The sequence below is a fragment of the Monodon monoceros genome, unplaced genomic scaffold (genome assembly GCF_005190385.1).
Source record: "Monodon monoceros isolate NGI ecotype Baffin Bay Population unplaced genomic scaffold, NGI_Narwhal_1 Super_Scaffold_11, whole genome shotgun sequence".
Taxonomy (NCBI): domain Eukaryota; kingdom Metazoa; phylum Chordata; class Mammalia; order Artiodactyla; family Monodontidae; genus Monodon; species Monodon monoceros.
Window position 1 is genome coordinate 12,021,893 of NW_021703767.1, and position 14,792 is coordinate 12,036,684.

Sequence of the window (14,792 nt, forward strand, 5' to 3'; positions counted from 1 at the left end):
CAAAGCTCTCAGCGCGATGCTCTATACCAACTAGGCTTCAATAAATGTTAGTGCCTCCTTTTCCAGCCTCCTCCGCCTATTATTAGTATCCTGAACTCCCCGAGGTGCAGCCTCGCGCTGCCTCCTTGCTCCCCGATCGGCCACATCTGTTCTTCTCTGCAGCGTCCCCTCCCCCCATTAACCCCAGCCACAAATGGATGCGGCCCTGTAGCAACAAAGCAGTCACAAGAGAGAGATGGGAAGTAGCGATGGGAGTGAGGGGTGATGCCAGTCTCTGCCCTGCCTAGGCTGGCCCGTTACTCTGACAGGGGGTGGAGGGCTTAGCCCCAGGGGTCTAGCTTATGGTCTGTCTGCAGCCTCCAAGCCAAGGAGTGGCATGCTGATCCCTGCTGTTCCACAGGCACCCCTCCCCAGCCAGGGTGGGACTCAGTGCAGCAACAACTTACCCTGAGAACCGCCAGGCCTGAATCTGGCCCCTCTTACAGGTTTGCAGAGACAATGACTGAAGAGCCTGTCACCAGCAAAGTCTTGAGACCTTTGGTGTAGGACCCCCGTCAAAGACCCCCATAATCCTTATTGGTACTGTGGAGCACGTGTGTGGAGACCCAGACTTGGCCCCAAGTCCATACTAAAAGAAGGACCTAAAATGAGAGGTGGGCTTGTATAGGGGGAATCTTTTGCCTTTGGTGAACTTCTAGGGGGCATCAAGGCGTTTACTTAGTAGAGGGAGTTCAGACAGATTGCTAGGTGGGTTCTGCCCTAAGGCGAGGCAGACAGACAGCTCTCCAGCACTGAGAGTGTCTTGGGGGCTTTAAAACCCAATGCCCTGGCCTCAGGGCTTTTCCCTGGTTTCAGTCTGGGAATGAGAAGGACGGGTCTTACTTGCTGGGCTGTCCCAACCCCCAGATTGCATGAGTGTCCCTGGTATAGTTCTTCCTACAGCCATCCTCTCAGAGTGCGACACCTTGGGTCTCAGCAACGTTCCCAACTGAGATGTGCTTTAGGTGTGAAGCTTTGCTTTGCCCCTTGGCTTACTGCCTGTTCCTGAGATTCAGAGTTTCAGCTCTATGGGCGCTAGAGGTGCAGGACAACACCCAGGGGTTCTGGCGTGCTCTCCAACACAGAATCCAGGGAACCGTCATTTCTCTGTGTCTGCTGCCCAGTAAGGGAGTGAAGAGGTAGGACAGTGCTCTGGAGGACAGAGGCCATGGAGGAGGCACTGCCCCTCAACCTCAAGTCAGCGGCTTTTTATGGTGGGGGAGGGGTTGGAGAGACTCTCGAAGACCTTGGGGGCTGGTGATAGAAGTCTCTGGGCCCCGAGGCTGAGAGCTGAGGAATTGCGAGGGCCACGTGGGGCATGGGGAAGCTGAGCTGTAGACCAGCGCACGAGAGAAGTTAATGCTGCCGGGAAGGGGGCCCTCCGTCCCAGTGCCCTGCGGACCGACCGCGTCTCTCCCGGGACCGTTTAGCCACCGCCTTCTCCCCTCCCCTCGCTTTCACTGGGGGTTGTGGGTGCGCCTTGGAAGTCCGCGTGGTAGCATAACATTCTTTCTCGCTCTACTCCGAAGCCCAACCGCTGGCCTGAGTCACCCACCCAGGCTGCCCCCAGTCTAAGGCCACTCTGCAAGGAGCCACCTGCCCCGGGCGGACGTGCGCGCTCGTGTGCGCCTGTGCGCGCCGACTCGGAGTCCGAAGACGCTGCGCTCTCCCAAGTGGTGGCCCAGATCCGTGGCTGGGCGCAAGGTTTAGGTGGGTGGTTCCGGGGAGGGCCCGGAGCCTGGCTGGATCCAGGCCCTCCTTCCTTGGAGGCCCAGGTCTAGCGAGACTGGCGGCTGGACGCGGGCCGAGAGTTTGGGTATGGGGATTGTGGGGAAAGTCTTGATTTATTTTGTTTCAGCAACTGCCCCTCTGTGCATACACCGCGCACGCCGGGAGCCCACGGCTGCACACGTCAAGCCTTGAGGTGGGTGAAGGAAGCTGAGACTGCGACGGAGCCCCACCCCCTACCCGCATCCCGCGGGGTCCCCTCTGTTTGTGTCTTCGGCTGGAGCAGGACCCAGTTTTGAATTCGTAACAACTTTCGTTTCAAATGGGATTTCGAAATAAAAGCTACTAGATCCTGCCCTACTCTCTTCTTGGATTCGCGTGGTGCGGTTTGGGCCCCACCCCCTTTATTCCCCCCTCCGCAGCCCCTCGGCCTCTTCTCAGCCTTCCGTCAAAAGCGAAGCCGGGTACGAGGCCTACAGCACCCATCCCTGGGCGCCCGCCTGCTGTTTAGGTCAGCAGCCCGATAGTACCTTCTGGAGGACCTGGAAGCACCTGTCCCCGAGCGAGGGGATGCAGCTACCCTCATTCCCGGGCAAGGGGAGTCCTCCTTAGGCTCAGGGGCGACCTCAAGAAGTGGGGTTCCAACCGGGGAAACCTTCCCCGCCCCGGGGGGCCCTAGGCGCAGGGACCTTCCACCGGTGGCCACCAAAGACGTCGTCGGCGAGAGGGCCCAGGGCCGCGGGACCAGTCCACTGCGTCCGCACTTCGCTGCGTTCAAGGATGCGCGTTCTTCCGTAAGCCGGCGGGCTGAAAGATTGCAAAATGGTCTGTCCTCTTCCTTGATCGGGAAAGGCCGAAGCTTTTTAACTTTTACCCAGAATCTCTCTTAAGAGCTACGTCCTAAATTTGTATTGCAGTTTTGGATTGTGGAGAACCCAGTAGCAGCGACAAAACAGAGGTGGCCCTGGAGGAAGAGCAAGAGGCCAAAGCGCGTCTCGCAACAGTCTCGCTCCCCGCGGGCAGTTCCCAGCACCTGACATATTGCAGTTCAAGGCCGGGGTGGGCGCCGGGGCAGGGTCGTGCACAGCGCAGGGAAGCGAGTGAAGGGTTAGCGGATCCTGCGCCAAAAGCTCCCGCAGCGCTCTGCCGGGAACACCGTGGCGATGCCGGTCGCGGGGGTGGCCTCGCGTGGCTGGTCCTCAGCTGAAGCCCCGAGCTGGATGCGGGTGGGCGACCACCTCTCAGCAGAGAGCAAATGGAATCGCGGCAGGGCAGGAGACCTGAGCGCCCGGACCCCCCAGTCAAAGGCACGGGCCTCACTCCAGAGGCCCAAAGTTCCTCGAGCAGGGAGGGAAATTTTCACTTTCAATTAACATAATCCTCAACCAAAGGGAAGAGGAGTTCCGGATTAGGCGTTAGAAAATAAAAATAAAAACAAGTGAGTTGTGAGAGGCACCCGGAGGATGTGCTCAGAACGTGTTTTAAAGAGAATGTGAGTATGTTTGTTACGGGGGAGGAAAATAGGAAAACAACCCTTTTATCTTTCTCCAGGGCAAAACCAGCAGAACGGTCCCCAAATCCGGCCCAAAGGGATGGAATCCTGCACCCCCTTCCCCAGGCGGCTCCCCGCACCTCCTCCCACCCACAAGGCTGGAAAACACCGGACTTACTTTAAATTTTATTTAAAATCTCAACACTCGATCATTTATTTCATTTTTTTGCAACCAAACAAGTAATAAATATTATTTAGCACTTTTTTCTTTTTACAAAAATAAAACAGATGATACACTCTCTGCCAGGGGCAGCGATCAGAGGCGGGATGTTACGTGCAGACGCCGTGAAGCCCATATTGCAACTCCGGTAGCGCCCAGGCGGTTTGCGGGAGACAGGAAGCACGGAGGAGTTTGTCATTTGTGTTAAACTGGCAAAAAGAAACCAATATAGAAGAGACCCGGCTTAGACTGGGGGGTGAGGGGGTAGGACTGGCAGTCACGTGAGCAAACAGCTCCGCAGCACGCACTTACCTCGTTATTGATATTTACACATCCAAGAAAGAAAAAACTAAAAAGCCAACAGAACTCCCCAAATAACCAAAACTATATTCACAGCAACATCCTTTGAGTTCTGTCAAACCCTCGGGTACCGAAATGACTGCTCCCAGTCAGGTAAGAAATCAAATCACTTTGTGCTCAGAGATGGAAAGAACGGGAAGGGAGGGAGATTCTACTTTAAAGTAACTAAAAAAACACCCACACCTAAAGTCGACAGTTTTAGGTTATTCCAATCCACAAGTGGTTCTATTCTGATCGTCTATAAAGCTTGCTCATACTGTTGAAAAAGGAACATCGACAGATTTTATTAGAAAGCCACAAGCCCCCAAACCAATAGGAGCGACAGGGAGGAACGGTAACAGTTCTGAGACAGCTGTGGGTTTATCCACATATGGAGATTGGACACGACCGTAAGTGCTTCTGGTACCAAATACCAGCTTCTGACCAACTGGTACCCCTGGCCCTGGGCCAGGGACGACCCGTGAGGGCAAGGCCCGGACAGCCGCTTCTGGAGTGTGGCTGAGAGCCTCCTTCCCGCCCAGAGAGGAGGCAGGAAAGGAAGTCTCCAACGCTCCCCTCCCTCCTTTCCTCCCCGGTATAACCAAGGGCTGCCCCGGCCGTGTGAGGCCAAGTTCTCAGGGAAACTACAGTTTTTAGAATCACCTCTTTTTCGGGGGAAGGGGGGTTTGGAGGAAGGGATGCACGTAGCTGTGCCTTCATATAAAACGGTGTCTACCCGAGCAGCGCTGTTTAAAGCCAGAGGGGGTTGAACCAGGTCCCGGAGCAAATGCCCCTGTCACTCCCCACTGTGTAGTGCGCGCCTCCACTGCTTCCGTTCCTGGGTGCTGCGTCCTCACCATTGCCCCCACCCCCAGCCCACGGTGCCGCGCTCCTCCTTGGAACTGAGCTCCCAGGGCCCAGCGCCGGCCAGTCCTTGCTTCCGCGCAGCCTCCGCCCCCCACCCGCCCCCTCCCGCCCCGCTCGCCAGAACGCGCCTGCACCGGCCAAGCTCACTTGGCGTCGGAGGTTAGGCGCGGCAGACTGCCGGCGCCCATGGCCGACACGTGGTGGTGCGGGGGCGGCACCTGGCACATGCTGCAGGGGCAAGGCATGCCGCCCCAGTGCTGGAAGCCGCCGCCGCCCCCGCCGCTGCCGCCCGCGCCCCCCAGCGGGGCTGCCGCCGCCGCCGACGGAGACTTGAGCAGGCCGTGAGGGGGCCGAATGGAGCCGACCGACGACAGGCCGGAGCCGGGCAGGGAGGCGCTGGACACCGCGGCGGCGGCTGCAGCGGCGGCGGCGGCCGCAGCTGCCGGCGGCAAGATGGGGTGGTGCACCGCCGGGTGGTGCGCCGCGTGGGCGGCGGCCGCGGGGTGCGCGGTGGCGGCGGGCAGGGGCGCTGAGTGCGCCAGGCCGCCGCAGGCCGATGGGTGGAAGCCGGCGTGGTGGCCGCCGTAGATCTCGCTCACCAGTCGCTTCATCTCCTCCAGCGAGTTGGTGAGCATGAGGATGTAGTTGCGCGCCAGCAGCAGCGTGGCGATTTTGGAGAGCTTGCGCACCGACGGGCCGTGCGCGTACGGCATGACCTCGCGCAGCCCGTCCATGGCGATGTTGAGGTCGTGCATCCGCTTGCGCTCGCGGCTGTTGATCTTGAGGCGTAGCTGCTGCAGCTCGGGCTCAGTCATCTGTTTCTTGTCCTTCTTAGTGGACGACGCGGCAGCTGACGACGTGGACGACGAGGTGCTGGACGAGGATGACTTGAAGCCACCGCCGCCCAGCTTGTCCCCCGGGTGCGCGCCCGCCGCGCCCATGGCTCCGCGCAGCTCGGCGCTCCGCTCTGGCGGGCAGTCGCTAGGCGTGGACGAGGACACGGTGCCCCCCGTGAAGCCGCTGCCCCCACTGCTCTTGCTCCGGGCGGGCAGGAAAAGGTCATCAGGCTCTGGCGACGACGGGCGGCTAGACACCAGGCTGGCGTCCGAGTCCATGGCCCCGAGGGATAGTCGCAGCTTTGGCAGGGTCCTCCCTCCCTCGGTCCTCAGAGCTTCCACGGACGCCTACTGCGGAGAGGAGAAGAAACACGAGAGAGGTAGAGATCAGAATCGAGACCGAGATCGAGAGGCACTCGGTCAGTGAGACAGAAAAGCTGTTCCCGCCTGCACCGCAGCGCGGGGTGCAGACGCGTGTGGCCGGTCGCTTCTGGTGCACCTCGCTGTCTCTGGCCTTCCTTCCTGCGGCGTGCGGGTGCGCTAAAGTCATCTCTTTTTCCCTCCCTGCTACCTCACCCCGCTCTCATCCACAGGTGGTTTAATCCAGGGAGGATGGGGTGCCCCTCAGTGAGGGTGGCATTTCAGGGTTTTTATGCCTTTTATTAGGAATGGGGAGGCAGGATCTCCAGGGCTGGAATGAAAGAGTGTCAAGTGAGGGCTTTTCTTTGGGAAGGTGGAGATCTAAATAGAGAAGTATTTATTTGGTTCCTCAAACGCATCCACCGTATCTCCATCGACAGCGCGCAGCACACACACGCTCACAGGCCGGCACCCAGCGCCCGCGCCGTGCCCAGATTCCACGCGCTGTCTCCGGGGCCAGCCGGAGGCTCGCCAGCTGACCGGGACTTGGGCGGAAGACGCTATTGTTGCCCCGACTTCTCGCTTTTGGGCGAAAGGTGTGCTGCGGTCACTGTGGGAAGGGTCAGAGCAGCGAAGCCGCTCAGGAGAACAGGCGGGCAGGGGAGGGATCTGCGTCCCCTTTAACGGAGCTTCCCGGGTCGCAGCCGAAGTGAGGGGCGTCTGTCCCTGGGATGTCGGCTGGAGTTGCTGGGGGGCGGGGACACTTACTGTGGATGCAATTAGAGGAGCTCGTTCCCAAAAGCTGCAGCAGAGAAGCGGCCCAAGGCGCTGATGTCGCGTCGGTCTATAATACGCATCCGCACCTTTCCCGGCTCGGAGGGTTTTTATAACCCGGTGGCCGCGGCGACGGCGGCGGTGGCCGCGGCGGGGGCGGGGCACAAAGTGCAGGTCCTGGAGGGGCCACCGCGCCAATGAGCTGGGCCGGCCCGGGGGGCTGGGAAGCTGATGTCATCGGGGCTAATTCCGCTCAATGAAACTCGCCGGGCCGGGCACACGCCTCCTCCCCGCGCACAGCCAATGGGCGCCCGCGGCCGGGAGATTCTTGGGGAGGGACTGGAGCAAGGACCCCGAGGGGGCGTGTGAGAGGCTAAGGGGAGGCGGAGGGCGGGCTCGCGGGGGAAGTGCAGAGGGCAGCGGTTGGGACCGAGGGAGAGAGGAGGGAACATGGTCAAATTTCTATTAAAATACAGGAACACAAAGTCAGGCTGGGAGATGGGATGGGACGGGATGGGGGCTCTGCGCACAAACTAACCTGATACACAAGGCGCTCGAATCTTGGGGATTCGCGCGGATAACCCTGGCGACCCAGGAGCTGGGGCTGGAGTCTCCGCCCTTTCTCTCTCTCTCTCTCTCTCTCTCTCTCTCTCTCTCTCTCTCTCTCTGTATGTGTGTGTGTGTGTGTGTGTGTGTGTGTGTGTTCTCGCCACCTGTTCCCACCTCATGGGTTTCATCAACACGTGGGCATTTTGAGCTGCAAACGTACAAGATAACCAGGCTCAAACCTCCTACTTTCCTCACACTCTAAGCGCGCCTCTAAGAGGTGGCGGCTGCCGCAGCTCGGCCGGCGGCCAGTAGCGCCCCCAGCTGGGTGCAGGGCCTTGCGAGGAAGAAGGCTGGGAAGAAAAGAGGGGACCGACTCCAGAACGGTGTTTTGAAAAAAATCACACTCTTCATAAAGTTGACGGTGGTGTAGACACAGGGACGAGGTATTTCCGCATAGTAACCACGCTAACACAAGGGGAGAGTCGAGCTCAGAGTTAAGCATCCTCTCACAGCACGGGAACCAGGTGACGGTATTTTCTGCACCATCTTTGTGGTGGTCACCACGCCATGGGGTAGGGGACAAAGCTGTTTTGTCTGTAAAAAGAAGCCTCAAGCCTGGGCGAAGACCTCTCCGCACCGTGGGCCAGACAGAAAGATTCAACCGCTTGCGGCCGCGGCGGATCACGTTTTACCCATCGCAGCCTAGCTCCCAAACCTGGAAATACTTGACCGTGAGGAATTCAACCCGATCTGGAGAAGCGCCTAATTGAGGTAGTTCCATGTGGTACTGGCGCCTCCACCCATTTTACAGATGGGAAAATCAAGAGACTGTCTGTAGCAAGCCTACAGGAAAAAAAAAAAAGCCAACCCTTTACAGCGCAGCCCTGCCTGTACTGCAGATGCGGGCATTGGTGGTTCCTTTATAGTAGAGGTGGCCGCCGTCTCCCTAACCTCAGACATTTTCACTAGTTGAATTTCTCACACCCGTACATTTCAAGTACAGAGGTTTGTTTCTTCAGATCCAGCACCCTAACCCTTTATACTGCAGACACACAAACGCACCTCAGCCCTCTCTCCCAGGGAGTGTTACCGGCCTCTGCTTACCTCCGTTATTTGGGAACTTTTAACTTGCATGTACAGCTTAAAAAAAAAAAAAAGGCAAACAAATAAACTTAGCGAATAATCTGCCTTCAAGTAGGAAAGGTACAAAATAAACAAATACAAAAAGAAACCCATATCATTGCTCCCAGTTTCTGGATAAGTCTTCCAGCCCCGTCTCCACTAGAAAGCCAAGCAGGCTCTCCCCCATGCCCCAGCTCGTGCCTTCTGGGGAATTATTTTTCAACCCGCGCGTTTCCCAGCTGGCTCTGCAGCCATCCGTTAAATATGTATTTAAAACATGAAGAACTGAAGCGTGGAGATGTGTCGTCCACCGGTCACGGAGGATGACCCAGCACCGTTCAGTTAGGCGAGTCTGGCACTTAGAAGAACGCAGGGAGCGGGGGTGGGGAGCTGGCAGAGCCCGGGTATTTGCGGGTCATTCCTTGGGCTTCCCCCGGCCACCGACGGTGAGGGCATTCGTGGGGCTGTGAGCTCTGGGCCACCAACCGGGGCGTGGACTTGTGAGCACGCCAGTGTATCTAATAAACACCAGCAGGCGCAACGAGTGCGTGCCTGGGTTGCAGCCGCTGAGGTTAGTCCAGCCGGCGGCACGTGTCCTGGAGCCCCCGTTCCTTTTGTTGCTTTAGCCACCGGCGGCCGTCCTGCACCCTGCGCGGTCCGCGAGAGCGCGCGGTTCTTTACGCGCTTGTTCCAAAGCCTGGAGTCGGAGGCTGGGGCGAAGATGGCGGGGGGGGGGTCCTCCTGGCACGGCGCGGGTTCCGAGCCTGGGAAGGCACAGTCCGGAGGCAGGAGAGCTGGCTTACTGGCCAGGTTCCCGCGTGGACGCGCGTAAGGACGCTCCGGGCCCCAGCGCCGCGCCACCGAGCCGAGGCAGTGGTGGCTGTTCGGAGGCGGTGCAGCGGCACCTCGCGATTCTCACTCCCCACTTCCGAAGCTCGGGCTGGCAGCTCGAGGCTGCGGGCCCCTTCTCCGGGCACCCTTCCCCAACATCCTCCAGTCGCCAGAGAGTTGCTCGGGAGGTGGGAGCGGACTGTGTCCCCTGGGCTTCTTTAGCCCTTGGGCAAGTAGTTTGCTGAACACTTCTCGCTCGTCTCCGAGAGTCCTCCTACCCCCTCCAGGAATAATCAGAAAGTAGAGCTCGGCCAGTGGCGCTTGCTCTCTTGTGGGTCCTCGAGGCGGCCCGGCACTTGTCCAGGTCTTGCGCCCGGCGCCTGGTGTGCGCGTCCTGGGAGTGTCCCGGGCACCGCGGTTCCCACCCGCGCACGCAGCTGGGCCTCAGCCCCTTCCCGCGAAATTGAGTGCTCACTTGCCGAGGCTAATGGGCCCGGCTCCGGGAGTTCCTGGCTGGTCCAGGCGTCCTGGAGCTGTCGGCCTCCTGCGTCAAAACGGAAGACGTGTTTTTCCCTCTCCTTTGTGTTTCCCTCCCACAAAAGGCCGGGTGAGTGTCAGGCCGGCCTTTCCTCAGCCGCCTGGCGGCCCGGGAAGAGCTGGTGCCAAACGGGCCGGGGCGGGCTGGCGCGGGGCTCCAAAGGCGCAGACCTCCCACTTCTTCCCGGGTTCCTCCCGGGCCTTTCTTTCCTGTTCTCGCCTTTCCCTTCTCCGAGTTCCTGCGCACATTCAGGCAGCGTCTCAGCCCGGGTGCCAAGGAGAGCGGCGTCCTTTCGCAGGGCGGTCCGGGGCTGGTGGTGGGAGGCGAGACTCCCGGAAAGAAAAGAAAAAAGATTGCAGCCATCGCTCCTGGTTCGGAAACCAGAAGGGAAGCGGAATGCTAGCGTTTGGCGTCCAAACGTGAGCGATCAGACCGCTTGGAAGGCAGAGCTCTGCAAACAAATACTTTATCTTCCCTGTGAGACTCAGTGACCGGAGTGGTCCGGGTCATCGCCGGCCCCAGCGCCTAGCACAGGACCTGACACGTGGAGGGTGCTTGGTAAATACTCTGGAATGCACACACGTGCAAATATGCACGTGGGCTGGTGTGAAACCAAACTGGTAAAGTTCATGTAAATGTGGTGGAAGGTGCGTGTGTATTTCTTCGGTCTACACAGTAAACCAGGAGGTCTGTAATCTGGATTGCTGGGGATATGGGAGCATTTAGAATGACAGGGGTAGTGACTTCCACCTAATGACCACTTAGAGGTGACCTAAGCTGTGCCTAGTGGGTCTGGACAGACTTCATCTCATTTCATCTCTCCCTGACCTAGGAGGGAGGTATCACTTACTCCCATTTTACAGATGGGGAAACTGACCCTCAGAGGAGTGTGGCCATTTGTTCAAGGTCCCCTGAGCAGAGGGGCAGGTCCTGGAAGGCAGCATGGTGATGGAGCCAGTGAGGTGGTGGGCATCCAAAACTTAGGGATCTCAGGTTGTCTGCTCTTGGCCTCAGGCTCTCATTCCTAAAATGAGTTTCTAGAAGCTACTTGTGGCCTCTAAGGGTGTGTCTGCTGTGAGATTTGAGAAGGGGATGAGAGGGTTGAATAATATCCTTCCTTTGTGATTTCTTTATTCTGCTAATACTTGTGACCGTGAGGCTTTGAGAATAAAGGACCCCCTGCCCTGGCTTGGTTCATGCTTAGGTGTCACCTAAAGGGAAACAACAAACAAAAAAGCAGACAACCCCCCCCAAACTAAAAGCCCCTTCTCTCCAGTCAATCCCTGCATCTGGATCACCCGCCCCCCATCAAGCCCATGACTGTCACCTGCTCCTAAGGGTCCCTGCCATTGAAGTTAACATGCCCCCCAAGTTCGCAGTGGAATGAAGTTGGGATCGGACCAAGGAATGACCCAGAACTAACTTTTATTGATCTCACCTTACAAACTGTTATCTTACCCAAGTTCTGCAAAAGCCCCTTGGTCTTAAGAAGAAGGCACATTGTTCCCATTTTACAGATGAAGATACTGAAGACTGAAGATCAGGGAAGGGGCTGAGTTCAAACTCCGCCCACAAGATCCCAAGTCCTAGGGCCTCAGTGGCTTAATCCGACACCTCCATCCACTCTCTCCCGCCATCCCTGAGATACTAGGCCACTACACCCTCCCCCCATTGAGATTAATCTGGAAGATGGGGGATCAGGGTGAACAGAGAGATGAATCTGGAGAGCGAGTCCTGAGGTGGGGTGCGCTCCACTCGAGTATAGGATGGCATGCACAAAGGGGACCAGGAAGCCCCTGACCCTGCCTGGGTTTAAGACCTTCCATTAGAAGAAGCAACAGGTTTCTGAGTGTGAGAGAGACACTTCCAGGCTACAGATTACACGTCTGAGAGGCCAGTTTCCAGAGATGGGACAGGAAATCCATGCGTTCCCCTACCCCATGTGGTCCGGCTGGGGAGCTGCAGGCGTGGAGGGCGTGGAGCCTCTTACTTCCACATACAGAGGGGTGAACGCCTGCTCTGAGCACTGGATGGATGGCCTGCCTTGTTATATTGGAAAATGTAGCAGCATGGCATCTCCCCGTTGTTGCCTTAAGGATCAGGTCCAGAGCCTTTTGACGCCAACTGCCGGGTCCACCCGGCCTCCACCGGCTGCTCATCCTGTCCCCCTTGGAAGGCAGAACTCTACAAACAAATACTTTGTCTTCCCTGTGAGACTCAGTGACCGGAGTGGTCCAGGTCATCCCTGGCCCCATCGCCTAGCACAGGACCTGACACTTGGAGGGTGCTTGGTGAATACTTTGGAATGCACACACGTGCAAATACGCCTCTCCCCTTCCACCTTCCATTTCTCAGGACCCGGAGTACCTGATGGGCTCTGCTCTTTCCTCATCTTCACGTGCTCCCTCCACCCTCTCCTGCCCTTCCACCGGTCCATCCGGTCTTGTACTAGCCTTTCAGGGATCACCTCCTTCTTGAGACACTATAGCACCCAGAGCTTTCCCTGCTCCCCGTCAGGGTCCACCTTGCTCTGTTGTGAGGGTCTGGCTCCCTTGCAGCAGGGGAGGTCCCTGAGGGTCCTCACTGTGCCCCAACTCACTTTGCATCCCCGGGGGACCCAGAGCAGGGAGAAGCCCCAGAAGGGCTCAATAAATAGAAGTAAGCGGTGGTGGTAAGACAGTTACATCCAAAGAGTTTTCCTGGAGTTTCCACATACCACAAAAGACAAAAATAATTCAGCGTCAGGGGTACAACATTGCCCTCTTGTTAAACCAAATTCAAAACTGCCGGATGAGGACCACGTTTGTCACTCCCTGTCATGTGGAGGCAGGGTGACAGATCCCTCCCCCACCCCACCTTCAAGGCAAACAGGTCGTCTTATAATGTGCGGGCCCCCCGGACGGAGATGGGCTCAGGCCGCTGCCCACGGGCTTCAGGCCGCGCGAGGACACAGCGGGAAGGGAGAGGCGCGCCGGGCGAGAGGAGACGAGGGCGCCCCCATCGCGGGGCAACGGCGCGGCCGGGGACCCGGGCAGGGCCCTCCGGCGCCCGGTGCCCTCCCCAGGGTCAGCCCGGACGCGCAACCGGCGAGGGACTCCGCAGCCTCGTATCCCCGGCCCGAGCCCCGGGCTGCGCAGGGCTGCCGAGCGCACCGGGAAGCCGGGACCGCGCCGCGTGGGCGCCGCAAACTGGCCACAGCTCAGGCCCGATGGCCGCAACTTCCGCCGCAGGCGGGGGCGGGGATGATGGGGGCAGCGGGCAGCGCCCGCCGAGAGCCCCGGGCGCTCTGCACTGCGCGCATGACCTTGAGCTTGAAGAAGGCGGCGGGAAAGACTGGAGCTGGGCAAGGTCTCCCGCTTCTCGCTTTCCTCTTTGCCTTTCCACTCTCTTCCTCTCGCCTCTGTGAGTCTCTCCCCCTCTCCTTTATCCTTCTCTCTCATTCTTCTCCAGTGCGTTTGGCTGACATTCCCCCTACCCCGAGCGCCCTCACCCCCGTTATTAAAATGAGTCTTGCCGGGCTCCCGACAGCCGGGAACCTCAGGGGGACTCCGTGCGCGCACGTGCCCACCTCTCTCCAGTCTCTTGTGGTCTGGGACCCGCAGCATCAGGGCTGCAGGGAAGCTCATTAGAAACGCAGAGTCGCAGGCGCATCCAGGTCCAGTGAGACAGAATCTAAATTAACCAAGGTCTCCAGGTGATTCATGGGCACATTGGGGTTTGAGAGGCGGTTTTCAGTCTTTGGGTGGGGGCTCATCCTCAGGTATGCTCCTCTCGCCAGGGTCCCTGGGGCTTCCAGTTCCAGACACAGACCCTTTCTGGGGCTGACAAGGCTATTTCCTGAAGATTCCACAACCTCTCCCCAGCTTTTCAATAGTCCTTGCTCCCACTCCCTCGACTATCTGTCAAAGAAAATTCAGTAAGCATTAAAAAAAAAAAAAGATGCGTGCCCAATTGTAAACAAACAAAACAAAACCTTTGAAATAAGAGAAAGCAAAAGTCACCATTAGCCCAACTCTTCTCCTCCAGAACAAGTCACTGTCAAAGATTTTGGTGAAGTCCTTCCAGACTGTATACAGGCTTTGTAACCTGGTTCTTTCATTTCTTAGCATCTCTTGGACATCTTTCCACAATACAAGATCCACCTGACCCCTTTAACAGTATAGGCCCGCACCAGTCTATTCCCTGTGGATCCTTCCCTCCTTTGCCTGTCCAGCCCTGAAAAGCCCGTCAAAGCCAGAAACCCTGAAAACAGGTTTCCAATGTGTGTGCCCTTGTGGTGGGAGGACCATGGGGTCAGGGTTGCTGCCTGATAAACCTGGAAAGTGAGCTCCCCTCTTGGCCACTGCCGGGCTCTCTGCCAGTTGCTGGATCTCCTTGGAGGAGTCTCTACCCAAAGGTGCAGTAAGGGAGACTGGCTCCCATTTTGCCTGGAGTCAGATGTGCAGGAAGCGCTGACCTATCCGTCTGTAGCTTGGATTGGCTCAAAGGAGAAAGATCAAAGTGTGAACAGAACACTTCTGGTCTGGAACTGAGACCAGGGCAGAAGTTCTGTGGTTTCAGTAGATGCAGGAGTTCTAAACATTCAATTTCCTTTTTCTTTCCCCATTTCCAACAACAAAAAAGGTCATCCACTTCTGAGGCTAAGTGTAACCAAAGAAGCCATTCTGCTTAGGTCGTATTTACAGCTTCCATGGAAGAAGGAGAAGGAGAGGAGGAAGAAGAGGAAGGGGGAGGGGGAGGTAGGGATGGGAAGGGAAAGAGGAGGACGAAGAGACAGAAACTACATCATATAAACTGGATTCTCTCTTTTTTAGAACACGTTTTGAATAGGTGCTATGTAGCACGTGCTTAAAATAAAACTCAAATAGCACAAAGAGTATTTGATTAAAAGTTAGTCTCCCAGGTACAACGGACCTTCCCCCGGAGGCAACTATTGTTACAGTTTCTTGTGTATCCAGAAATGTTCTTTGAAAATACAGACTATATATTTAAAGACCCCTTTTTTTCCTTTTTCGTACCCAAGCGGTAGCATACTCCATACACTGTTCTCTATTTTGATATTTTTCCCTGAATAGAGACCACTCTCTACCTTACGAG

General features: G+C 57.5%; 1 protein-coding gene across 2 annotated transcripts; it reads right to left on the reverse strand.

Annotated features, from left to right (window-relative positions):
• Nucleotides 1-4,098: 4,098 nt before the first annotated feature.
• Nucleotides 4,099-6,733, reverse strand: OLIG2 (oligodendrocyte transcription factor 2). Of its 2 annotated transcripts, none has more exons than XM_029215346.1 (2): nucleotides 6,650-6,733; nucleotides 4,099-5,869 (listed from the first exon to the last, which is right to left on the reverse strand). In XM_029215346.1, exon 2 carries the CDS (start codon nucleotides 5,798-5,800, stop codon nucleotides 4,829-4,831), a length of 972 nt encoding a protein of 323 aa, XP_029071179.1. In that variant the 5' UTR covers nucleotides 5,801-5,869; nucleotides 6,650-6,733; the 3' UTR covers nucleotides 4,099-4,828. The 2 variants fall into 2 exon arrangements, with proteins under 2 accessions (XP_029071179.1, XP_029071180.1); XM_029215347.1 differs by having other exon boundaries at nucleotides 4,829-5,856; nucleotides 6,650-6,690.
• Nucleotides 6,734-14,792: the final 8,059 nt, after the last annotated feature.

Bases quoted from the DNA above. Each gene is read 5' to 3' on its own strand.
- OLIG2 (XM_029215346.1), bottom strand. From the start codon at position 5,800: ATGGACTCGGACGCCAGCCTGGTGTCTAGCCGCCCGTCGTCGCCAGAG.